General features: G+C 38.5%; 5 gene segments (V, D, J or C); all 5 read right to left on the bottom strand.

The window, feature by feature from the left end:
• The window catches only part of LOC112629379, an 881832-nt gene that overhangs the window by 605525 nt on the left and 257798 nt on the right, over nt 1–18509 (bottom strand).
• The window catches only part of LOC112629380, a 766638-nt gene that overhangs the window by 578733 nt on the left and 169396 nt on the right, over nt 1–18509 (bottom strand).
• Nucleotides 1–18509, bottom strand: part of LOC112629366 — a 772346-nt gene that overhangs the window by 625986 nt on the left and 127851 nt on the right.
• LOC112629369 overlaps nt 1–18509 on the bottom strand; it is a 661469-nt gene that overhangs the window by 590974 nt on the left and 51986 nt on the right.
• On the bottom strand, nt 7363–8294 carry LOC112629367. The segment is given in 2 exon segments: nt 7363–7901; nt 8010–8294. Coding segments are annotated over 2 exon segments (537 nt in total).

Here is an 18509-nt window from a genome sequence, read left to right as displayed (position 1 = left end):
CTAATCAGGATTCCACACCCAATGCTGGAGGTCAGGCGTGGTTGGAGGTGACTGGGTCATGGGGGTGGATTTCCCCCTTGCTACTGTCCAGAGTGCTCCTGAGATCTGTTTGTTTAAAAGTGTGTAGTACCTTCCTTTCTCTCTGGGTTCTGCTTTTGCCATGTAAGATGGCCTCTCCCTCTTTACCTTCCACCTTGAGTAAAAGCTCCCTGAGGCCTCCCCAGAAGCAGATGCCACTGTGCTTCCTGTACAGTCTATGGAACAGTGAGCTACTTAAATCTCTTTTCTTTATAAATTATCATGTCTCAGCATTTTTTACAACAGTGTGAGAATGGACTAATACAACGTTTTTTTTTAACCATGAAATACAATGCTGCAATAAACTTTTTGAGCATTCTACTTTATTCACATGTTCCCATGTTTCTCCAGGAGCAAAGACTATGAGCCAGTGAAGGCATCTATGTGGCCAATGGTGAGAAACACTCCAGGCAGAGGGAAGATCAGGGACAACGGCTCTGAGGAGGAAGGGAGCAAATTCATGTTGCAATTATTGTGTCGGATGGTTTTCTTTTCTATTACTTTTCTTAATGTACATTGGAGCTATAGTTTATTGTTCATTTCATAATATCTTGCTGAAATTATTGTCCTGATGTATATAGCTATGTGTAGTTTCTTCCAATCAGCCACAAAGGTAATTCTAAAAATCATAAGTCAGCAGGAGGTAAAGGAGAAGGACTGGGACATACAAGGAAAAAATGTTACAGAACAACACTGAGGGAAAAAAAAAGAATACCATTGGGCATAAAAATTAGATTTATGTATGCATACACATATATACATACATTTATATGCATATTTCTATACATACATTTGTATAACAGGGGTACTTATCATAACAGAAATATACATTACATTTTCAAAGCAGTATGAAGAAAAATCAAACTATCAATGCAAGAGAAGACAGGCTAAAAAGAAACAAGAAAAAAATCAAGAAAACACTACGTAAAACAAATAAATTTAAAATGGATCCAAGCATGTCAGCAATCAAAACATATATTTTTAAAAAAGATTCTCTGATTGAATCAAAATTTAAAATATTGATACATACTACTTGAAAAAAACAGAAAACAATCCTCAAGAAAGCTGAGCATATATGACGGGATTCTTCCTGCTGCTCCTGTGTTTAAGGACTGTAGCCACCTTCCTCATCTGCTTAACCCACTGCACTTGTCCTAAACAACTTCAAAAGAATTTCAATTCTTTTTCTTTTATAATGTCAGTTCTGCTGATGAGGTGGTAAAGGAGGAGTGCAAGAGAAAAATAGCAAGTTAGCTAAATTGGATTCCGCACAGGTAGACTCTAATATTAGAGAAACAATAAGACAGAGGCAAAAAAAAAAAATAACATTCAGACAGAAAACAGAATGGGGAAAGAAAGGAAAACTGTCAGAGATAAAATACCAAGCAGAAATTAAGATTTATCTTCAGGAAAGAACAAATCTAAACGTGAGAGAATTCTGCACCCCAAAGGAACAAAGGAAAAAGAAGCCACCTCTGAAAAAGAGCTTTCAATTTTTATCACTGGTTTTTTGCAGTTTAGAATATTTTATAAGCTATCTGTATTTGTAATTGCACATTTCTCATTCCTCTAGAAAGAAACTCTCATCATCAAAATTATACATGATCATTGTGTGCAGGAGAAATTAGTAAAGCAGTGCATAAAGATTTCAACTGTTTTGTTTGCGAATGTAATATTTACTTGGAGAGTTGTTATGGACTGAGTTCTATCCGACTCAAAATTTACATATTGAAGCCCTTACCCCCAGTACCTCAGAATGTAACGGTGCTTGAAAATAGAGTCTTTAAAGAAATAATTAAGGTAAAATTATGTCACATAGGTGGACTCTAATTCAGTATGACTGCTGTTCTTATAAGAAAAGGAAATTTGGACACAGACATGCGTACCCTCAAGGGCAAGACCCTGTAAGGACACAGTGAAAAGGCAACATGATCTGCAAACTTCAGAAGACATTGACCCTGCTGACAACTTGATCTTGAGCTTCTAGCCTGTGGAACTCTGAGATAATAAATTATGTTGTTTAGGTCACCTAGTCTGTGGTATTTTGTTATGCCAGCCTTAGAATATTAATATAAAGGTCAATTTTATTGTCCTATTATATAAGACATATCACAAAAACAATTTGACTGTTGAGCAAGGATTATAATTACATGACTTACAGATCTTTAGGACCTGCAGGAACAATGACCTAAATTTTGTTCATAATATCTGACTATCAGTTACCAAGTAAGAATAAAAATATCACAGTGTTAGGATGTATAATTTACATTAAATCTTTTCGACAAAAGCCAGAGGATATTGGGTATGTACTAGTTAAGTCTCAACTCTAAGGAGAGTCAATTGACTTAGTCAAGAAAGCAAACTCCAGGGTGGTCAGCCACTGTTGTTATTAATACATAAGGCCACAACAGAGGAAACTACAGTTCAGCTACCCACAGTTTGAATAATACCCAAAGCTTTGCTAAATAGCATAGGCAATATTAGATGTTGGGTTTTTCTTTGCAAAACTAATGACATATTAGGTAGCATAATGAATGATAGAAAATGGTTTTTAAACAAAGGTATTTAAGATACATGTTTCAACTAAAGTATTTTAGAGGCGCACCCTACCCTTGAAATACAGGATATAAACATCTAGAACAACTGTACCTTGCACTCTTAAGAATGATACCAAAGATTTAATCCCTAAAAGATTCTATGTCCAGTCAGTGGTGTGCACAGCTGAATGCATAAACAAATTGTGCTTTATCCATATAATAAGATACTACTCAGCAATAGCAATAATGAAAGACTGATACACATGAGAACATGGGGGAATCTAAAAAACGCGATGAATAAAAGAAACCAGGCACAAAAGAGTATGTATGATTCCATTGATTTGAAGTCTATAATGGGTAAAGTAAATCTAAGGTGATAGAAATAAGAACATCTATTGTCTCCAGAAGGTGAGTTGACTAGAAAGGCACACATAAAACTTTCTAGGGTGACAGAAATATTCTGTCTACAGATGGTTTTGCAATTATCATTGTCTTCTCCCTCCATCTGAAGGAAATAGAAAATCAAAAAATAATGATGTATTAAGAGAGTTACATGCAAGAAAAATGACTTAGAATTATAATCTCCAGACACATCCTCATAGGTGAATGAATGCCTGTTTGTGTGGTATGCTAAAACCTTTTAAAATTGATTTCAATTTGCGCCAATGGTATAATAATATTCTGTGTATAATGTGCACAAAATGTTAATAGTAAAATTAATTTTATTAATATAGTAACAATATTTCCAAATTCTTAATAAAAGTATTGTAAAGTTTTCTCATAATTATATAACAATAATGTAAATAAAACAATAAGTAAGTAAAACAATAAATTAATAGAGAAATAAAACAAGAAAACTACTTTGATATCTCAGGCAGGAGTGGGAGGGGAGATGGAGGATGCTTTCCACTTGCTTGAAGTCCTTGGTGCATGTCTCAGTCTAGTACAATCAGGAAAGAGAAACCATATAATTTCAACAGAAAAATTTTAAGGATTAATAAACAGAGTGTTAGAGTAACAAGAGAATGAATAATATGAAGAACAGAAAACTCTGCTATTCCTATTCCTGTAGGAATAGCAGACATAAGATGCAGCCTCTACTCCTAGGGCAGGGTAGAATAACCAGGGAAGAGGCCTCTAGCCCCACCCTCAGGGCTGAGACCCAGATGTTATTGAAAAGACACAGCTGTGGCTCACTGGATGAAAGGGAAGTCGCTGTGGTGCTGTACCAGCAGAACTTGCTAGAAATCCACCCTCTAGAACATGGCAGAAAATCATCCTCTAGGACACTGGGGAAAGCTGTTCACGGGGAGGTGTCTCACTGCAGGCTCTCTTCCACAGAATCATCCCAAAACAGGGGGGTTCTGAAGGAAACTCCTGGGCACTGTGCACTGCAGGAAACTGGTGCAAGTGCTCTGCATGAACTGGACACTGGAGAAGACTCCCATGGTGCAGGATCCTGATGAGTGAGCACACGGAAAGCAGAAAGCAAAACCTTTTCTTCCTGACTCTCTACTACAAAGCTTAACGTTGTGTCAACTGGCAAAGGAAAATGGTCGAAGGTTCCAGATCCACCTCCACAGAAGAAGCAAGGGTGAATTTAGAGCTGAGAGTCAATAAATTGATTCCTTCAACTACTTCAAGCTTCTCTATGCAACACACACATTCTTCTACATACATTTGAAACATGTACAACAACAAAATAATTCTATACTTCTATCTCCTTCGAGATATAGAAATCTGTCTGGAGCTGCATGCCCTGGCCATAGCGAATAATAATTGACGATTAAAAACGCCTGAGCTTTATTCATTTCCACCTTACACCTCCTCCCTATCTTTGCCTTTTCCCCTGTATTAATACCTCATAAAAGATGGCGCTCTTCCTGCTTCTTCTTCACCCATTTTTCCCGCGCCCGCGAAAATTGCTACCTGACAGCGCAGGCGCCACATGACGTTCGACCAGAGAAACCAATACCTACTTGGTCACGCCCTCCGTGATGAGATCATCTCTGCCTCTGGCCCAACCCCTTCCCCTCCAAGTGTATATAAGGCACTGCATTACCGCCATTAAAGGAGAGACTTGATCAGAGCACTGTCTTGTCTCCGTTTCTCGTATCTCTTGTTCCCCAAATTCCCACCCCCTCTTCCAGGGCCTGCAGTGACGATCCCGCGGGCCGGGATAGAAATCCATCTTGCAACTGAAGAACTTTTCATTCTTTCTCCAAAATGAAGAGATGCACAACCCCAAAAGTCATTGACTTTATCACTGATTACATTAATAGTTCTTCAAATTCAGGGACAGTCCTTCCTAAATTTTTTTTAAAAGCAGGATCTTGTTCTGTCATCCAGGCTAGAGAACGGTGTCATGATCACAGCTCAGTGTAACTTTGAACTCCTGGACCCATGCAATCCTCCTGAGTAGCTAGGACTACAGGTGGGCACCACCATGCCTGGCTAATTTTTTTAATTGTTTGTAGAGATGTTGTCTTGCTGTGTTGCCCAGGCTGGTCTTGAAATCCTTGCCTCAAGTGAGCCTCCTGCCTAAGCCTCCCACAGTGCTGAAACTACAGGTGTGAGCCACTTCACTCAGCCTGAAAATTCTGTTACCTTTACACTAAATTATAAAGTTTATTTCCAACAGCTTGTACACAAGATAAAAACACAATGTAGGAAGAGAAGAAAATGTTTAGCATATGTGCTGTTGTCTCCCAATCAGGGCTCTAGCTTGGTCTTCAGTAAAATGTTCTGCCTTTCAATTAGGGTACCTGCTTCTGGGTGATGGAATATGTAGTAAGATCAGTTAATTACAAGAAAATTCAGAATTCTTTCTGAACAGTCGGAATGATTGATATCATTGATAAAATAACTCAGAATTTCCACTTTCTTAACATAATTCTTTATTTTGGAAGTTTCTCCTATAAATCATGTACTTATATAAAAGCAACAAATTATTAGTAGAAGGAAGCAAGACTACTTTGATTTTTCTGGCAGAAGTGAGGTAGGAGAGATGGGGAATGCTCTCCCAGCTGCTTAGGGTCCTTGGTATGAAATTTATTTTTCTTTAATATTCAGTTTGAGATCAGAATCAAAAGAAATGGGCAGTTCTTTCTCAAATCGATCTGCATAAAGTGCTCATGATACTATGGTGAGTCCTTTTGGGCAGTGTGGCTGAGCTGATGACAATGAGTCACTTGAAATTATTTGTCTTATCAGTGGTAGATGAGAGTGTGGTCCAAAACCAGCAAAGAAGGAAGGGACTGAGGCAGGAACATTAAATGAACATACATTTCTTTTTCATAATTTTATATATCTGACACATCATTCACCTTCCTCACGGCATTCCAGAAATCACTTAAACATATTTATCACATGTAGTCATATCACCACATCCTAAAACATACTGTTGACATCTTGGTTCACCATTTGGCTAAGGAGTGCCATTGCCCACAATTTACTAATTTGATCCATATTTTCAGGGTTCCTATGTACCTACCCTAGTAGACATTATAGTATGAGCTAAATGGCAACTAACGAGCTCTCTCCTCCTCCTTCTCCTTTTCCTCCAAAGCACTGGTTATCTTCCGAGGCAGCAAGCAGACAAGGAGTACAAAAGTTTCTTATATAGTTCTTTCCACTCTAGACATAAGAAAGTCACACATTTATACTTTCCAGCAGTTGCCTGGAATCCAGTACCACTGTAACTCTTACCAGTATTTCTAACAGAGCTTGACATCGCAAAACTTACCACATGACAGATTATCAAAATGTTACTATAAAAGAATCAATCTTTGGCCAGGTTCAGTGGCTCATTCCTATAATACTAGTACTTTGGGGGGCAAAGGTTGGAGGATTGCTTGAGCTCAGGAGTTTGAAACCAGCCTGGGCAACATAGTGAGACCTTTTCTCCACTAAAAATAAAATTTAAAAAAAAAAAAAATCAGCCAGGCATGGTGGTGCGCACCTGTAGTCTCAGCTACTCAGGAAGCTGACTGAGGTGGGAGAATTGCTTGAGGCTGGGGGTGTGGGTCAAGGCTGCAGTGAGCTATGATCATGCCACTGCACTCCAGCCTAGGTGAATGAGTAAAACCCTATCTCCAAAACAAGAATCAATCTTTAATATTTCAATAGTGAAACCATGTAACAACAGAGTGAAAGCAACAAGTAAAAGTGTCAGTAGCTAGAAGAGATGAACGGAATTTCATAGAAAAACTTACAATGTAGATTTGCATAATTAATATATCAATAGAATAGAAGCTATTTTTATAACTGTGAAAAAGTCTTTGGAGAAACACTGATGAATTCTAAATCTTCATTCTCCTTGTGCACTATTCCTAGTTGCCAGAACTCACATCGCTGTGACAATTTTCTGAGTCCTTCATGATTCTAATGAAACTTTCACTGTTGGCTAATAATTTCTCATAATTCTTCCTAAATAGAGTTACTGAGACAAGATATCCTGAAACCTGAATAGCACAGTTAGAGCCAGAAAAAATAAATTCTAAGAAAATATCCTATGAATGACCAGCTCAAGAATGCAAACTTGCAAGGTAAGGACATGAGAAGCTTATCTTTCGTTTTCTGGGTTACTTGAGAGATTAAATGATAAATGAAAACCAAGGTTATCCTAGACCATATCAACATTCCCATAGTCAACCACTTAATGCAGTCACAGTCAAGGAAAGGTCCTTGAGAACCTGATTGTTAAGTGGTAAGAAGTATGTCTCCTCCATCATTCTAGAATACTATTTCCTATTATGCAGTTTCTTCAATTAACAAAAAGCTTCTAAAACAAAGTTTACGTGACATGGGACACAGCAGGAATTGCAGAATTATATAGAAATGCCTGGATGTGCTCAGCTTTCTTTGCCTCACTCACTATCCTAAAAGCAAGAGATCTTTGAAAATGCCACAGGAAGATACACTGAGTCTCTGAAAACTTCTCTAGCATAGGCAGTTTGTGTTCAGCTCCCCCTGCAGACCCAGGCACTGTGGCACCCGCAGCACAGAAGTACTCAGCAGCATCACTCCAATGCACAGAGTGTTTCCTCAGGTTGAAGGAATATTGACTCCTCTTAAATTCAGCCTCAAAGCCTTTAATGCCTTGAACCACAGTGTCTCCTGAAAAGTACTTCAGGAGCAGCTGGAGGCCTTGGCCGGGGGACTGGACATACCAGAAGAGAGAAGGCGTTGCCCCATAGGAATAGTTACATCTCAACTCCAGTGAGGCTCCTTCAGAGACAGTGATGTGGATATCAGGCTGGGTCACTGACTGGGCTCTGGCAGTTCCTGGAAAAACAATGTGCTATCAGTGAAAGCAGTGCAGACTCAGTATAAAAAGTAAGCATTTCTAGTCAGAACCTGTGAAACTAAAGACCATAAAGAAATTTTACTCACTCAGGACAAAATGTATCCCCAGCAGTGGGATGAACACCAGGAGCATGGCTGAGCAAGGGAAACACTATAGGCTCTTTTCTGCAAGATCTCCAGAGAACAAGAAGGAAAGTGGCCGAAGAGACCAAGAACAAGAAGTGTGCGGAAGGTTTGCTGGACGAGCTCCTTGCTTATATAAAACTACAAAACCTGCACAGATGAATGTGGTTGCTTTTAAACCTCTGATTCTTGTCACTTGTCTCTGTCTAGAAAGAACTCAACCAGCTGCAGGAAGAAGAAACTGAGCAGTGAATTGATCTTCAACAGAAACAAAAGCTCCAGTTTGTGCAGCCTCGCCCTCTGGAGGCCAAGTGCAGAACGGGAGTTTAGCAGAGACCGCTCATTAGTGTGTTCTTCCTGTTTTCTGAGATGTATCAAAACTTCCACAGGACGTGTTTCTTCCTGACCAAATCTATGATGGTGTTTTAGTGCTAGAGTCCATTAGCAATAAGATTTCACGTAAAAATGGAGTAATACGTCACCTCACAGAGGAATCGTTATTGAAAGTATATCAGAATTTAGATATGAGTCCATGAGAGTCTGGGCTCAGACCAATTGCCCTGGACTGAGTTTTGGATGGTTCAGTGTTGCCACAGTGGTGATGGAGGATGGTAGAGACATTTCCCTCGGATGGTGCGTGTGCAGCCATAGAGGAAAAGATTTCACATAAGGAGAGTAGTGCCTCCATGCAACTAATGACAAGGCATAACTCATGATGGGAAGGCTTTGCCTCTAGGGGTAAAGAAAATAACACTACAGAAACCTCTGGAGCTGAAGGAAATACAACCACAACAAGCGAGAAATAAAAGTTGAAATTTAAAAATAAAAACAAATAATAATAAATGTAGATGGGAACAAAAATAAAACTCTGAAAACATGAGAATGGAGAAAGTCACTGCTTTTTTTGTGGTTAATGGGACCCTTGACAAAGTCAGAATACTTCTTTCCTTTGATTTGAAAGTATAAGCCCAGTTCTCTCCTTGGGTTCTTGATTCACTTGTTCCTGTCGGAAAAGATTGTCTTGAATGAAGAAAATTAAGTAATGCTATCATTTTGTAAAAGTGTAGCCTTTGAGTGTAAACTTCTAATTCTTAATGCCATATGCTCATTTCCCTTCTCTTGAATATTTCTTCCTAAATTAGAGAATAGAAATAAAATGGAAATAGACTAAAATTCACAAGAGTAGAAAAAAATGAAGGTCATCTGGTGAAGGTCATCTGGTGACACATATTTCTAGGAGACAGAAAGTAGGTGGGATTATATTGAAGATTAAAGCAGAGCAGAAAAAAAATATTCGAAAATAAGCTATGAGGAACAACTTCTTCTGAATTTCAGAATGGTGGTCATTTTAACTTTTCTCAAAGTTGCTGAGCATTTGCAAAGCCCAGTGTGTTCAAAGTCAAAGGCCGTAGGATTGTGTGATGTCTCGGAACATTGCCTTTTGCTCTGCACTGGAAGAATGTAAAGGAATTATTCAATCCCCTATAGTAGTAGAAGCAACACCTCATAGTTAAATAAGATCATAAATAGAATATTCTCACTGAAGGATGTTGGCAGCATTCTAAGAAACACATGATTACCTGGAAGATTTAAGGGTCTCCAAACACAGCCCCAAATACCAAAATGCATGGTTCATTTAAAGGAAGCAAAAAATCAGAAATGAAAAAAATAGGCAGTGAAAGAGAAAATTAAAAACTAATCAGCTCTGTTTTAGGTACTAAAAAAAAACGTAGTATTTGAATAGTCCTACTATGCATTAACATACTCTTAAATCCAGATATAATTCAGAATACAAAAATTTTTAGACTTTAGGAAAAAATATAGTATTTGAATTATTTATAAAAACAAGTATGCATTCTCAATTTTTTTGCACCAAAGAAAGACCTTCTTAAATTCGAAAAATAAAAAATGAAATATCAAAAAAAAATTAAGACCTTAATTAAATCGTCTTACAATCTTGATGAGAAAAATTTGCAAATATAAAAAATGAATTAGATTAACTAAAAAGGGTAATACAACTAAAGAGGGTGGAAAAAGAAAACATCAAACAACCATTCTTGATGAATATTATGGACAACCACAAATTAATGCAGGACCATAGTAGAATAGGAGATAACTTTAAGATACCTACAGCCAATCTCTGCCATGGATTGCAAGTAAAAACTGAACAAAATACAAAAAAAAAGAAAAAAAAGAAAAAAAAACTAACTGTGGACTCTGAAATTACCCAAGAGCTAGCAGATTGTGTAGGGAAGTCAAAAATTGGAGAAGCAACCTGCACAAGGGTGAATTTCATATTTTTTCTGTTTCTTTCTCTCGACTTTGCCCTGGGGGAGGCCCCAATGCATACCACAATATGGTAATGATGTAGGAAGTCAAAACTCTGCAAGAAACACAATTTTCTGCCTCTGTGGGTCAGGCTAGAAAAGAGAGACCCTAGGGAAGAGATGGAAAATAGTTTTAAGTCTCGGGCTGATCCCAAGACTCTACATACGTGAACCTGACTCAGACCAGAACAGCAAATCTTAGGTTATTTAACTAATATTTGAACCACCATTCCAGTCTCAGACTACCCCCAAGCGGCACCCATGCAGGAGAAACTAAAACCAATGTAGCAGAGAGTTCAGGAACTGACCTGAGATTTGAGCCACGCAAACTGGTTTCACTAATCCCTGAGCTACACACGACAGGTATAAACCCAAACCAACATTGCAAATGATTAGAGAACTGAACTGTGATTTTGAGCTACCAAATTCCACAAAAGGGGAGAAACAACTAACAGTGTGAACCAAACTAGGCTGACTTTCTGCTCAAACAAAAACATTAACATTTTTTAGATGATTGTTTTTTAAAGAAGAAGGAAGAGGAGGAGAAAACAGAGTGTACACACATAATATTTGAAATGTTCAAGATGTATGTCAAAATTATTTGACAAAGAGCCAGAAAAATGAACTAATAATGAAGTAAAAGATCAACAAATTCAAATATCAAGATGACTAAGATACTAAAACTCATAGACAAAGATGTCAAAGTAGCTCTTTTGATTATGTTCCACAAAGTAAAGAAAAAAATAGAAATTGAACTGAAAAATACAGTATCAAAAATAAAAATCTTACAGTAAGGGCTCAATAGGAAAATGATGATAGAAAAAAGAATATGCAAAATTGGAAATAGATCAATGTAGATTATTTAATCCAACTAATTTTGACTTCGTCTTTCCCCAGGAGACATTTGGCAAATCTGGACACAATTTTGGATGTCACAGCTTGGGGTGTGTAGTGCTATAGGCATTTAATGTAGAGATGTTAAAAATTCTGCAACACACAGGGCAGCCACACACCCCAATAAAAAAAAATTATAAGGCCCAAAATATCAGTAGTGCCAAGGTCAGGAAACACTGACAAACCTTAACATCAATTTGAAAATTGAAAGAAAAAAACACAGAGCCCTAGAGACCTGTGGGAAAATATTCTAAAGTCTAAATTATATCTAACTGGAGTACTAGAGAGAGAGAAGATATTGGGTCAGAAAACATATTTGAAGAAAGAATGGCCAAAAGCTTGCCAAATTCATTGAAAGACATGCATTTATCAATTCAAGCCCCAAACAAGGTAAAACCAAAGAGAACCACATCTAAACACATTATAATTATATCACTGACAACAAAAGATTGTATAATTTTTCGTGTGTGTGTGTGTGTGTGTGTACACAGCTTATATATGAAGCAGCTAGAGAAAAACAATATATTACATCATTGGAGGACAATTACTTGATGGCCATGGATTTCTATTCAGACAGCATGGAGGCCAAAAGACAATGAAATGGCATCTTTAAAGTGAGGGGGGGGAAATGTTGACACAGAATTACAGACCCAGTAAAAACTATCTTCCAGAAATAAGGGGCAAGTTAAAAATACATTTTCAGATAATTAACAAAAATGAAAAATATGTTTCCTAGCAAATCTGCTCTAGAAAAAATACTAAAGGGAGATTTTAAGTTTGAAGGAAATTTCAGTTATATATCCTGGTATCAGAGAAAACCCAAATCTTCAGGAACAAAGGAAGATACCAGCAATGATAAATAGCTGTTAAGTATAAAATAGTTCTTATTCTTCTCCTTAAGTTTTATAAAGTGCATATAATTGTTGAAAGCAAAAATTATAACATTGTATGGTAAAGTTTTCTATATATTGTGATTTTTAAACAAATTGAGACAAGGATCTCGCTCTATTGCTTAGGCTGGAATACAGATGCATCATCGTAGCTAGCTGCAGCCTTGAACTCTTGGGCTCAAACTATCATACTGCTTCAACTTGCCGAGTAGTTGAGGCTACAGGTGAGTGCCACCATAACTGGCTAATTTCTTTTATATTTCATAGACATGGAGTCTCACTTTGTTGCCCAGGCTGGTCTCAAACCCCTGAGTTCAAGCAATCCTCCCACCTCTACCTCCCAAAGTGTTGGGATTACAACATGAGCCACTGTGCCAGGCCTGGTGAAGTTTTCAATGTATGTGACTAATACATATGAACAACAATAACAAACTTTAGTGTTGGTAGATAAAGGGTAATTGTGTAAAATTTCGACATTTCACATAAGGAGGTACAGTATTTGCTCACGTAAGACCCGGGATATTTAGGCATGTACACTGCCATCTCCAGAGCAACTACTCAAAAAGTACAGAGTTATAGCCAAAAAGTTCATAGATAAATTAAAATGTAAATTGAAAAGTATTTAAATAATCCAAAAGAGTCAGAAAAAAAGAACAAAAAAAGGAACACAGGTGAAACACAATAATGAAATATACTTAAATCCAACCTGATTGATATTTATATTCAATTTTAATTATCTAAACTTCACAATGCAAAAACAGAGATTAACAAAGTAGATAAAAAGAAAAGATGCTCTTTTATGCTACCTACAGGAAATAGATTTTAAAGTCATAGGTAGTTTAAAAATAAACAGATGAAAAAGATACAGCATACATCAATAAGCATCAGAAACTTGGAATTGCTATTTAATATCATAAAACAGACTTCAAGGTTGAGTTCTCGAGTCACAGAAAGTCTCAGTATCTCAGGAGGTTTGTGTTCAGCTGCCCTGCAGTCTCAGGCACTGTGTCACTCACAGCACAGAAGTACTCAGCCGCATCGCTCACATGGGCTGAGGCTTTCGTCAGGTGGAAGGAGGTTTCACTCTTCTTAAATTCAGCCTCAAAACCATTGATGCCTTTAACCAGTGTGGTCCCTGATATGTACTTCAGGAGAAGTTGGAGTCCTTGGTTGGGGTATTGCACGTACCAGAAGAGATTTGGTGAAAAAGACGATGAGTAGTTGCACCTCAGCAGCACAGGGACTCCTTCAGAGACAGAGACCTGGCTGTCAAGCTGGGTCACAGACTGGGCTCTGGTTCCTCCTGCAACACCAATGCTGTGTAAGTAAAGGCAGCACAGACTTTGCTATGAAGAAAAGATGTCTCTATTCAGAGAAAATTACAACACAGTCACATTTACAAAAGGAAGAAAGGTAATGGAATGTTACTCACCCAGGGTAAAAATCACCTCGAGCACTGGCACGAGCAGCAGGACCATGGCTGAGGAGTGGCAACGCTGGAGGGCCCTGAGCAGGGCGGACAGAAGCCAAGGGCCCTGAGCCTCAGGAGATAGGGGCAGCGGGGAGGTTAGGCTGGACAAGTCTCTGCCTTTGAAGCGTTTCAGAAACGGTTAAAGAAAGGCTTTCTCTTAAGGAGCCTAGATGTGTTCTGACCTCTTGTTCTCATCACAGCTCCCTATCTACACAGACATCAGTGAGCCACATCAGCCAGCTGCAGGGAGGAGGCTCACTGGATGAGGATTGTCTGCAATGAACACAGATGCCTCCTAAGTGCAACGCTGCCCCCTGAAGGCCACAGGCGAAACCACGGATCCAAGGAAGCAAACTGTTTGCTTCTCATTTGAGAAATGTGGTATCAAAACCAACAGAAAGTGTTTCTTTCTTCCCAAATCGGTGACGATGTCACCTTCTGTAGAGTACATGGTTTTAATCCTAAATACATGAGAAATGAGAGTAATGTAAAAATAGAAGACTAATTTACTTTACTGAGCAATTAGTCACAGAAGACAACATTCTAGACTTTGGAATACTATTGAGACATTCTATATTATTTTGTAAAATCATTCATCAAGGAGAGGGGAGGTGATCAGTTGCCTCAGTCTGGCCTCAGCTTCATATGGCCCTGTGTTTCTGAATGTGAGCATTACAGTGGGTGAAAGAGATTATTCCTTTATTTGATTCTTAAAAGAATAAACAAATTAGACCAGAGTCTCATACTTAAAATCAGCATGGATCACATGTCATTAATTAATTAATCAAAGCAAACAAATAAAGCAAGATTTTTTTTTTTGTTAAACGAAAATGTGAAAGAGGCCCCTTGGTTTCAGGTCAACAACTTTGATATTTGTAACTCTAGGAAAAAACAACTTAGGTATTTCATGTTTAAAAGGAGTCCTGTTTCAATTGTCAAAGCTCCTATAGACTGATATATTGTGCCAAACTATATCTCACACTAAAAAGAACATTAACAGAGGCCCATCTAAGGAGAAACTTGAGTGGAATGATGAGTGTAAGAAAATGTAACAAATAAATAATCCTGGGAAGAGTCAGGACAAGAAAAGTAAAATAAACCTGTGTTAACTCAGAAAGTTGGGAGAAGTGCAACCAGCAGACAAGACATGAGAGGACCTTGTGGGAGGTATAGTAGATTTGGGAAAGACTGACAGTGACACTCAACAGAGCTAGGTGAGCAGCAGTCCCCTGTGGGTGGGAGACAGACTGTATTGAACTGGAGCGGTCAACTCTATGGCCTAAAAAGATGAAACTCTTGAATGAGAAGCCATCTTCATCCAACTTATTTTAGCATAGAGATCATTGCATCCTAAAAAATAAAAAAACCAAATGAGGAGAGAAATCTCAGGTGAAATGAGAATCTGGCCAACAAGGATTCTTTTCACAAGGTCAGAACAAAGTCCCTCCTTTCTTTGTACTCTGTTCACTTGTGCCAGCCTGAAATCAGTTCTCCCTTGCACTTCTGATCTATTCCTTGATTCTGCCTCTAGATTTATGTGAAAGACAAAATCATATAGCCAGTTTGAAAATTTAAATGTTACTAGGATGTGCTCCTGATTCAGAATTCCTAACTAAGCATATGTATTCTCATCTTTCCAATATTCCCACTGAAATAAAATTTAGAAGTATAAAAAGAATGACTTGAATCCATAATGGTAAAAGTAATAATGAAAAGATGAAAACTATCACAATTCCCATGAAATGAAAAGTAGATGTGAGCACACTGATGGATGAAACAGACAGCCGGGAGAAGTCAGCCCAGACTGAACTATGAGAAGATTGCAGTGGAAATGCAAGTGAAGGGAACCTACTGGGTGAGACCCTGGAGAGGTTCCGGGTTGAGAAAGAGAGTAGGTGATGGACAGTGGGAAGAACAGAACACAAGAGAACATAGTGAAGGTCTACACATGGAATAGCTGCACTAGCCTCCCTCCGTTCTCACCATCCTGCTTCTGTATTTGTGTGTGATAGGCATAGTAAACCAACTTTTACTTGGGTATTTAACTTTCACAAGAGTTTAAATGCACCATTGAGATTACTGCAGTTTTGTTATGAGTGGTTGACAGAATTAGGCCATCTTCAACGATATTAGGTGCAAGGAACAAAGAGAAGCAACTTAATTACCACTTTCCTGTTCATTCATCCTAAAAAGAAGCCTGCCAAATCACATGGTATACCCACACACCCACACTACTGGCCAGGCACCCCATTCAAGAAGAAACATTGTGGGGAACATGGGCACAGTGATATGAGAAGTCCATCCTGCTACCCAGTCCTCCATTCTTAAATACAAATTAATAACAAAATAGCATTAATCATGTATAAGTATAGATGGGATCTCTTTCTGTTGTTCTTTCTACACATGGAAGCCCAGAGTCATGAACTGTGAACCATCAGAGTCATTTCTACCTCAATACAAAGGGATGAACAGAATGTCATGTTATCATTCCCAAAAGGAAGTAAGATAATATACTGTTGCCTTAGTCATTATTCTTAAAATACGTTGAGTTTTAGCTTTGAGTAATATTTCCTTACCTTTATTTAGATGCTTTCTGTTAAGAAGTGCTTTAACCTGAGGGAACCTAGAGGACCGGTCAATAGGTGCAGGAAACCACCATGGCACATGTATACCTATGTAATAAACTGCATGTTCTTCACATGTATCCTGTTTTTTTAGAAGAAATAAGGAAAAAAATAAAAAGATATAAAAAATAAAATCACTACATGTGATAAGTGCAAAAAAAAAAAAAAGAAGTGCTTTAACCTAACATTATTTCAACTCTTCAAGATCGGTAAAGCCAGCTATATAAACTCCTTCAAATAGAGAATGAAATTAAAATTCAGAATATAATTACAAAGTCTATTATTTCTTGAATGCTGCCCACATGCCAGGCGAGTTGCAAGTTAATAGTGAACACTGCCTGTGCCCAGCCAAGACCCCCTTTCCCAGGACAGTGTCGCCATCCCCAGCTACTGTCATGGCTTTTTTCGTCCTGTAGTTCGAAGAGCGGGAGGAAATGGCATCCAGAGGCTTTTCCGCTCCCGTAGTTCAGCGAGTGGGAGAGGGTGTTACAGCTCTTTTCACTCCCACAGTTCGGTGGGTTCCAGATTCTTATCCCACTGGCCAAAAGGAATGAGGTAAGCAGACACCAAGAGAGTGAGCAAGGCAGAGGAGAATTTTACTGAGTTACAGGAAACCTCTGGAAAGCAAAACGGAACCCAAAGTGTGTAGCCCTCTGGGAGGCTAAGGCCGAGTGTTTTTATGGGCTTAGAATGGGGGAGTGTATGCTGATTGGTCCATAGGTGGTCTTGGAAAAGCACCATTTGATTGGTTAAAAGGCATCATCCAGAAGGAACCAATCATGAGAGAGTGGGTAAGAGAGGGGATTCAAGTTATGTACTGTATCCGGAAGTGGCAGTTATGTACTCTGTCCGGAACTGGCAGCACGGTTTTAAGGCTTTGAACTGTCCTTGGCAGGAAGGCTGGGTTTCACCAGTTATCTGTCCATGTCTGCCTAGGAATTTGTCTGTCTCCTGTGCTGTCACTATTGGGAATGTTAGCTACTCTCAGCTCACAGTTGCCCCTTTCCCTAGAAAATCGACCTCTGCCAATGAGAGTCATCATTGTCCAGTTGAGTATACCTCTACCCCAAGAAACACCACAGCCAATGACGACCTTATTCTTACATACAACAGGTCAGCATTCTGGCCCCCTTGCCTCAGTGTGGAAAGGATCAATCCTGTGATGCAATTCATGCTCCAGAGCTCCCATGAGGTCAGGCTGGATAAAGACTCCACTAGCTGGCACGGTTATGCTTAGCCTTTTCCCATCTCAACCTGGTTTCCTCAATCAATTATGGATAAACAATTTCCAATTCAGGCTCTGCTTCTAATAAACTTATCCGAAGACAATATTTCATCTCATTTAATCCTGAGTCCAATCCTGAAATATATATAACAGTGCAGCTTAATACAAACGGCCTGTTAGGAACATAATTGATATTCAAACGAGCATGGCAGCCTAGGTTCTTTCCAGAGTGCCAGGGTGCCTGAAGGCATATGATAAAAGTGGCACTAAAATCTAAGTATTTTGATTTCAGTACAACTTTCTGATCATCCTCGTTGCTTTACAAATCTTACCTGACTTGGAAAAATTTCTTAAGTCTTCAGTTCTGCAAATTAACAATTTGAAGCAAATGTTGATTGGCTTGCATCTTTCATCAGTAACTGCATGAACTAACTGAACAGAAATCTTGATTCTTCATCTCCAAAATTTTTCCAATGTACTACCTAAATAATGTCATGACTAACAGTCCACAAATTCGTTTTACAATCAATGTGACTTTTCAAGCTTTTTCCTGTAACTCAATGTACTAAATATTAAACGGCATTATTTTCATTAGGAAGCAAATATTTTTCCTCGACTTGGCATACATTGCAGGACAAATTTACAATGCCAGGTAGTCAGAGGAGGGAGGCATTTATACGTTGTTCAGCATTTCCAACTCTCCTGACAAAAATTTGCTGAAACATGCTTGATATCATATAGTCTTTGGTAATTGATTCACACAGGTCTTTGCTCATCATACTAAAGCTCCTTAGTGTCTGGACCTCTTTTAGATACTTACTCAGAGATCCTTCTCAATAAATTTTAGATTGTTCCATGCTCCTATGCCCTGCCTGGGGATACGGCATGCTATGGCTAGGGCTAATGCTCCCTATCATCTCCAAGCCACACTTAAGTACATAGGTATAAATATATTCTTTTACAAGGCTCAAGCCAGGAGTTTTAAGTTCAGTTCAGACTTTACCCCAAAATGGCAAGATAGACCCTCTCTAAT

The sequence above is a fragment of the Theropithecus gelada genome, chromosome 7b, assembly GCF_003255815.1.
Source record: "Theropithecus gelada isolate Dixy chromosome 7b, Tgel_1.0, whole genome shotgun sequence".
NCBI lineage: Eukaryota > Metazoa > Chordata > Mammalia > Primates > Cercopithecidae > Theropithecus > Theropithecus gelada.
Note: the sequence above shows the minus strand (reverse complement) of the source record. Positions and strands in the feature narration are given on the sequence as shown.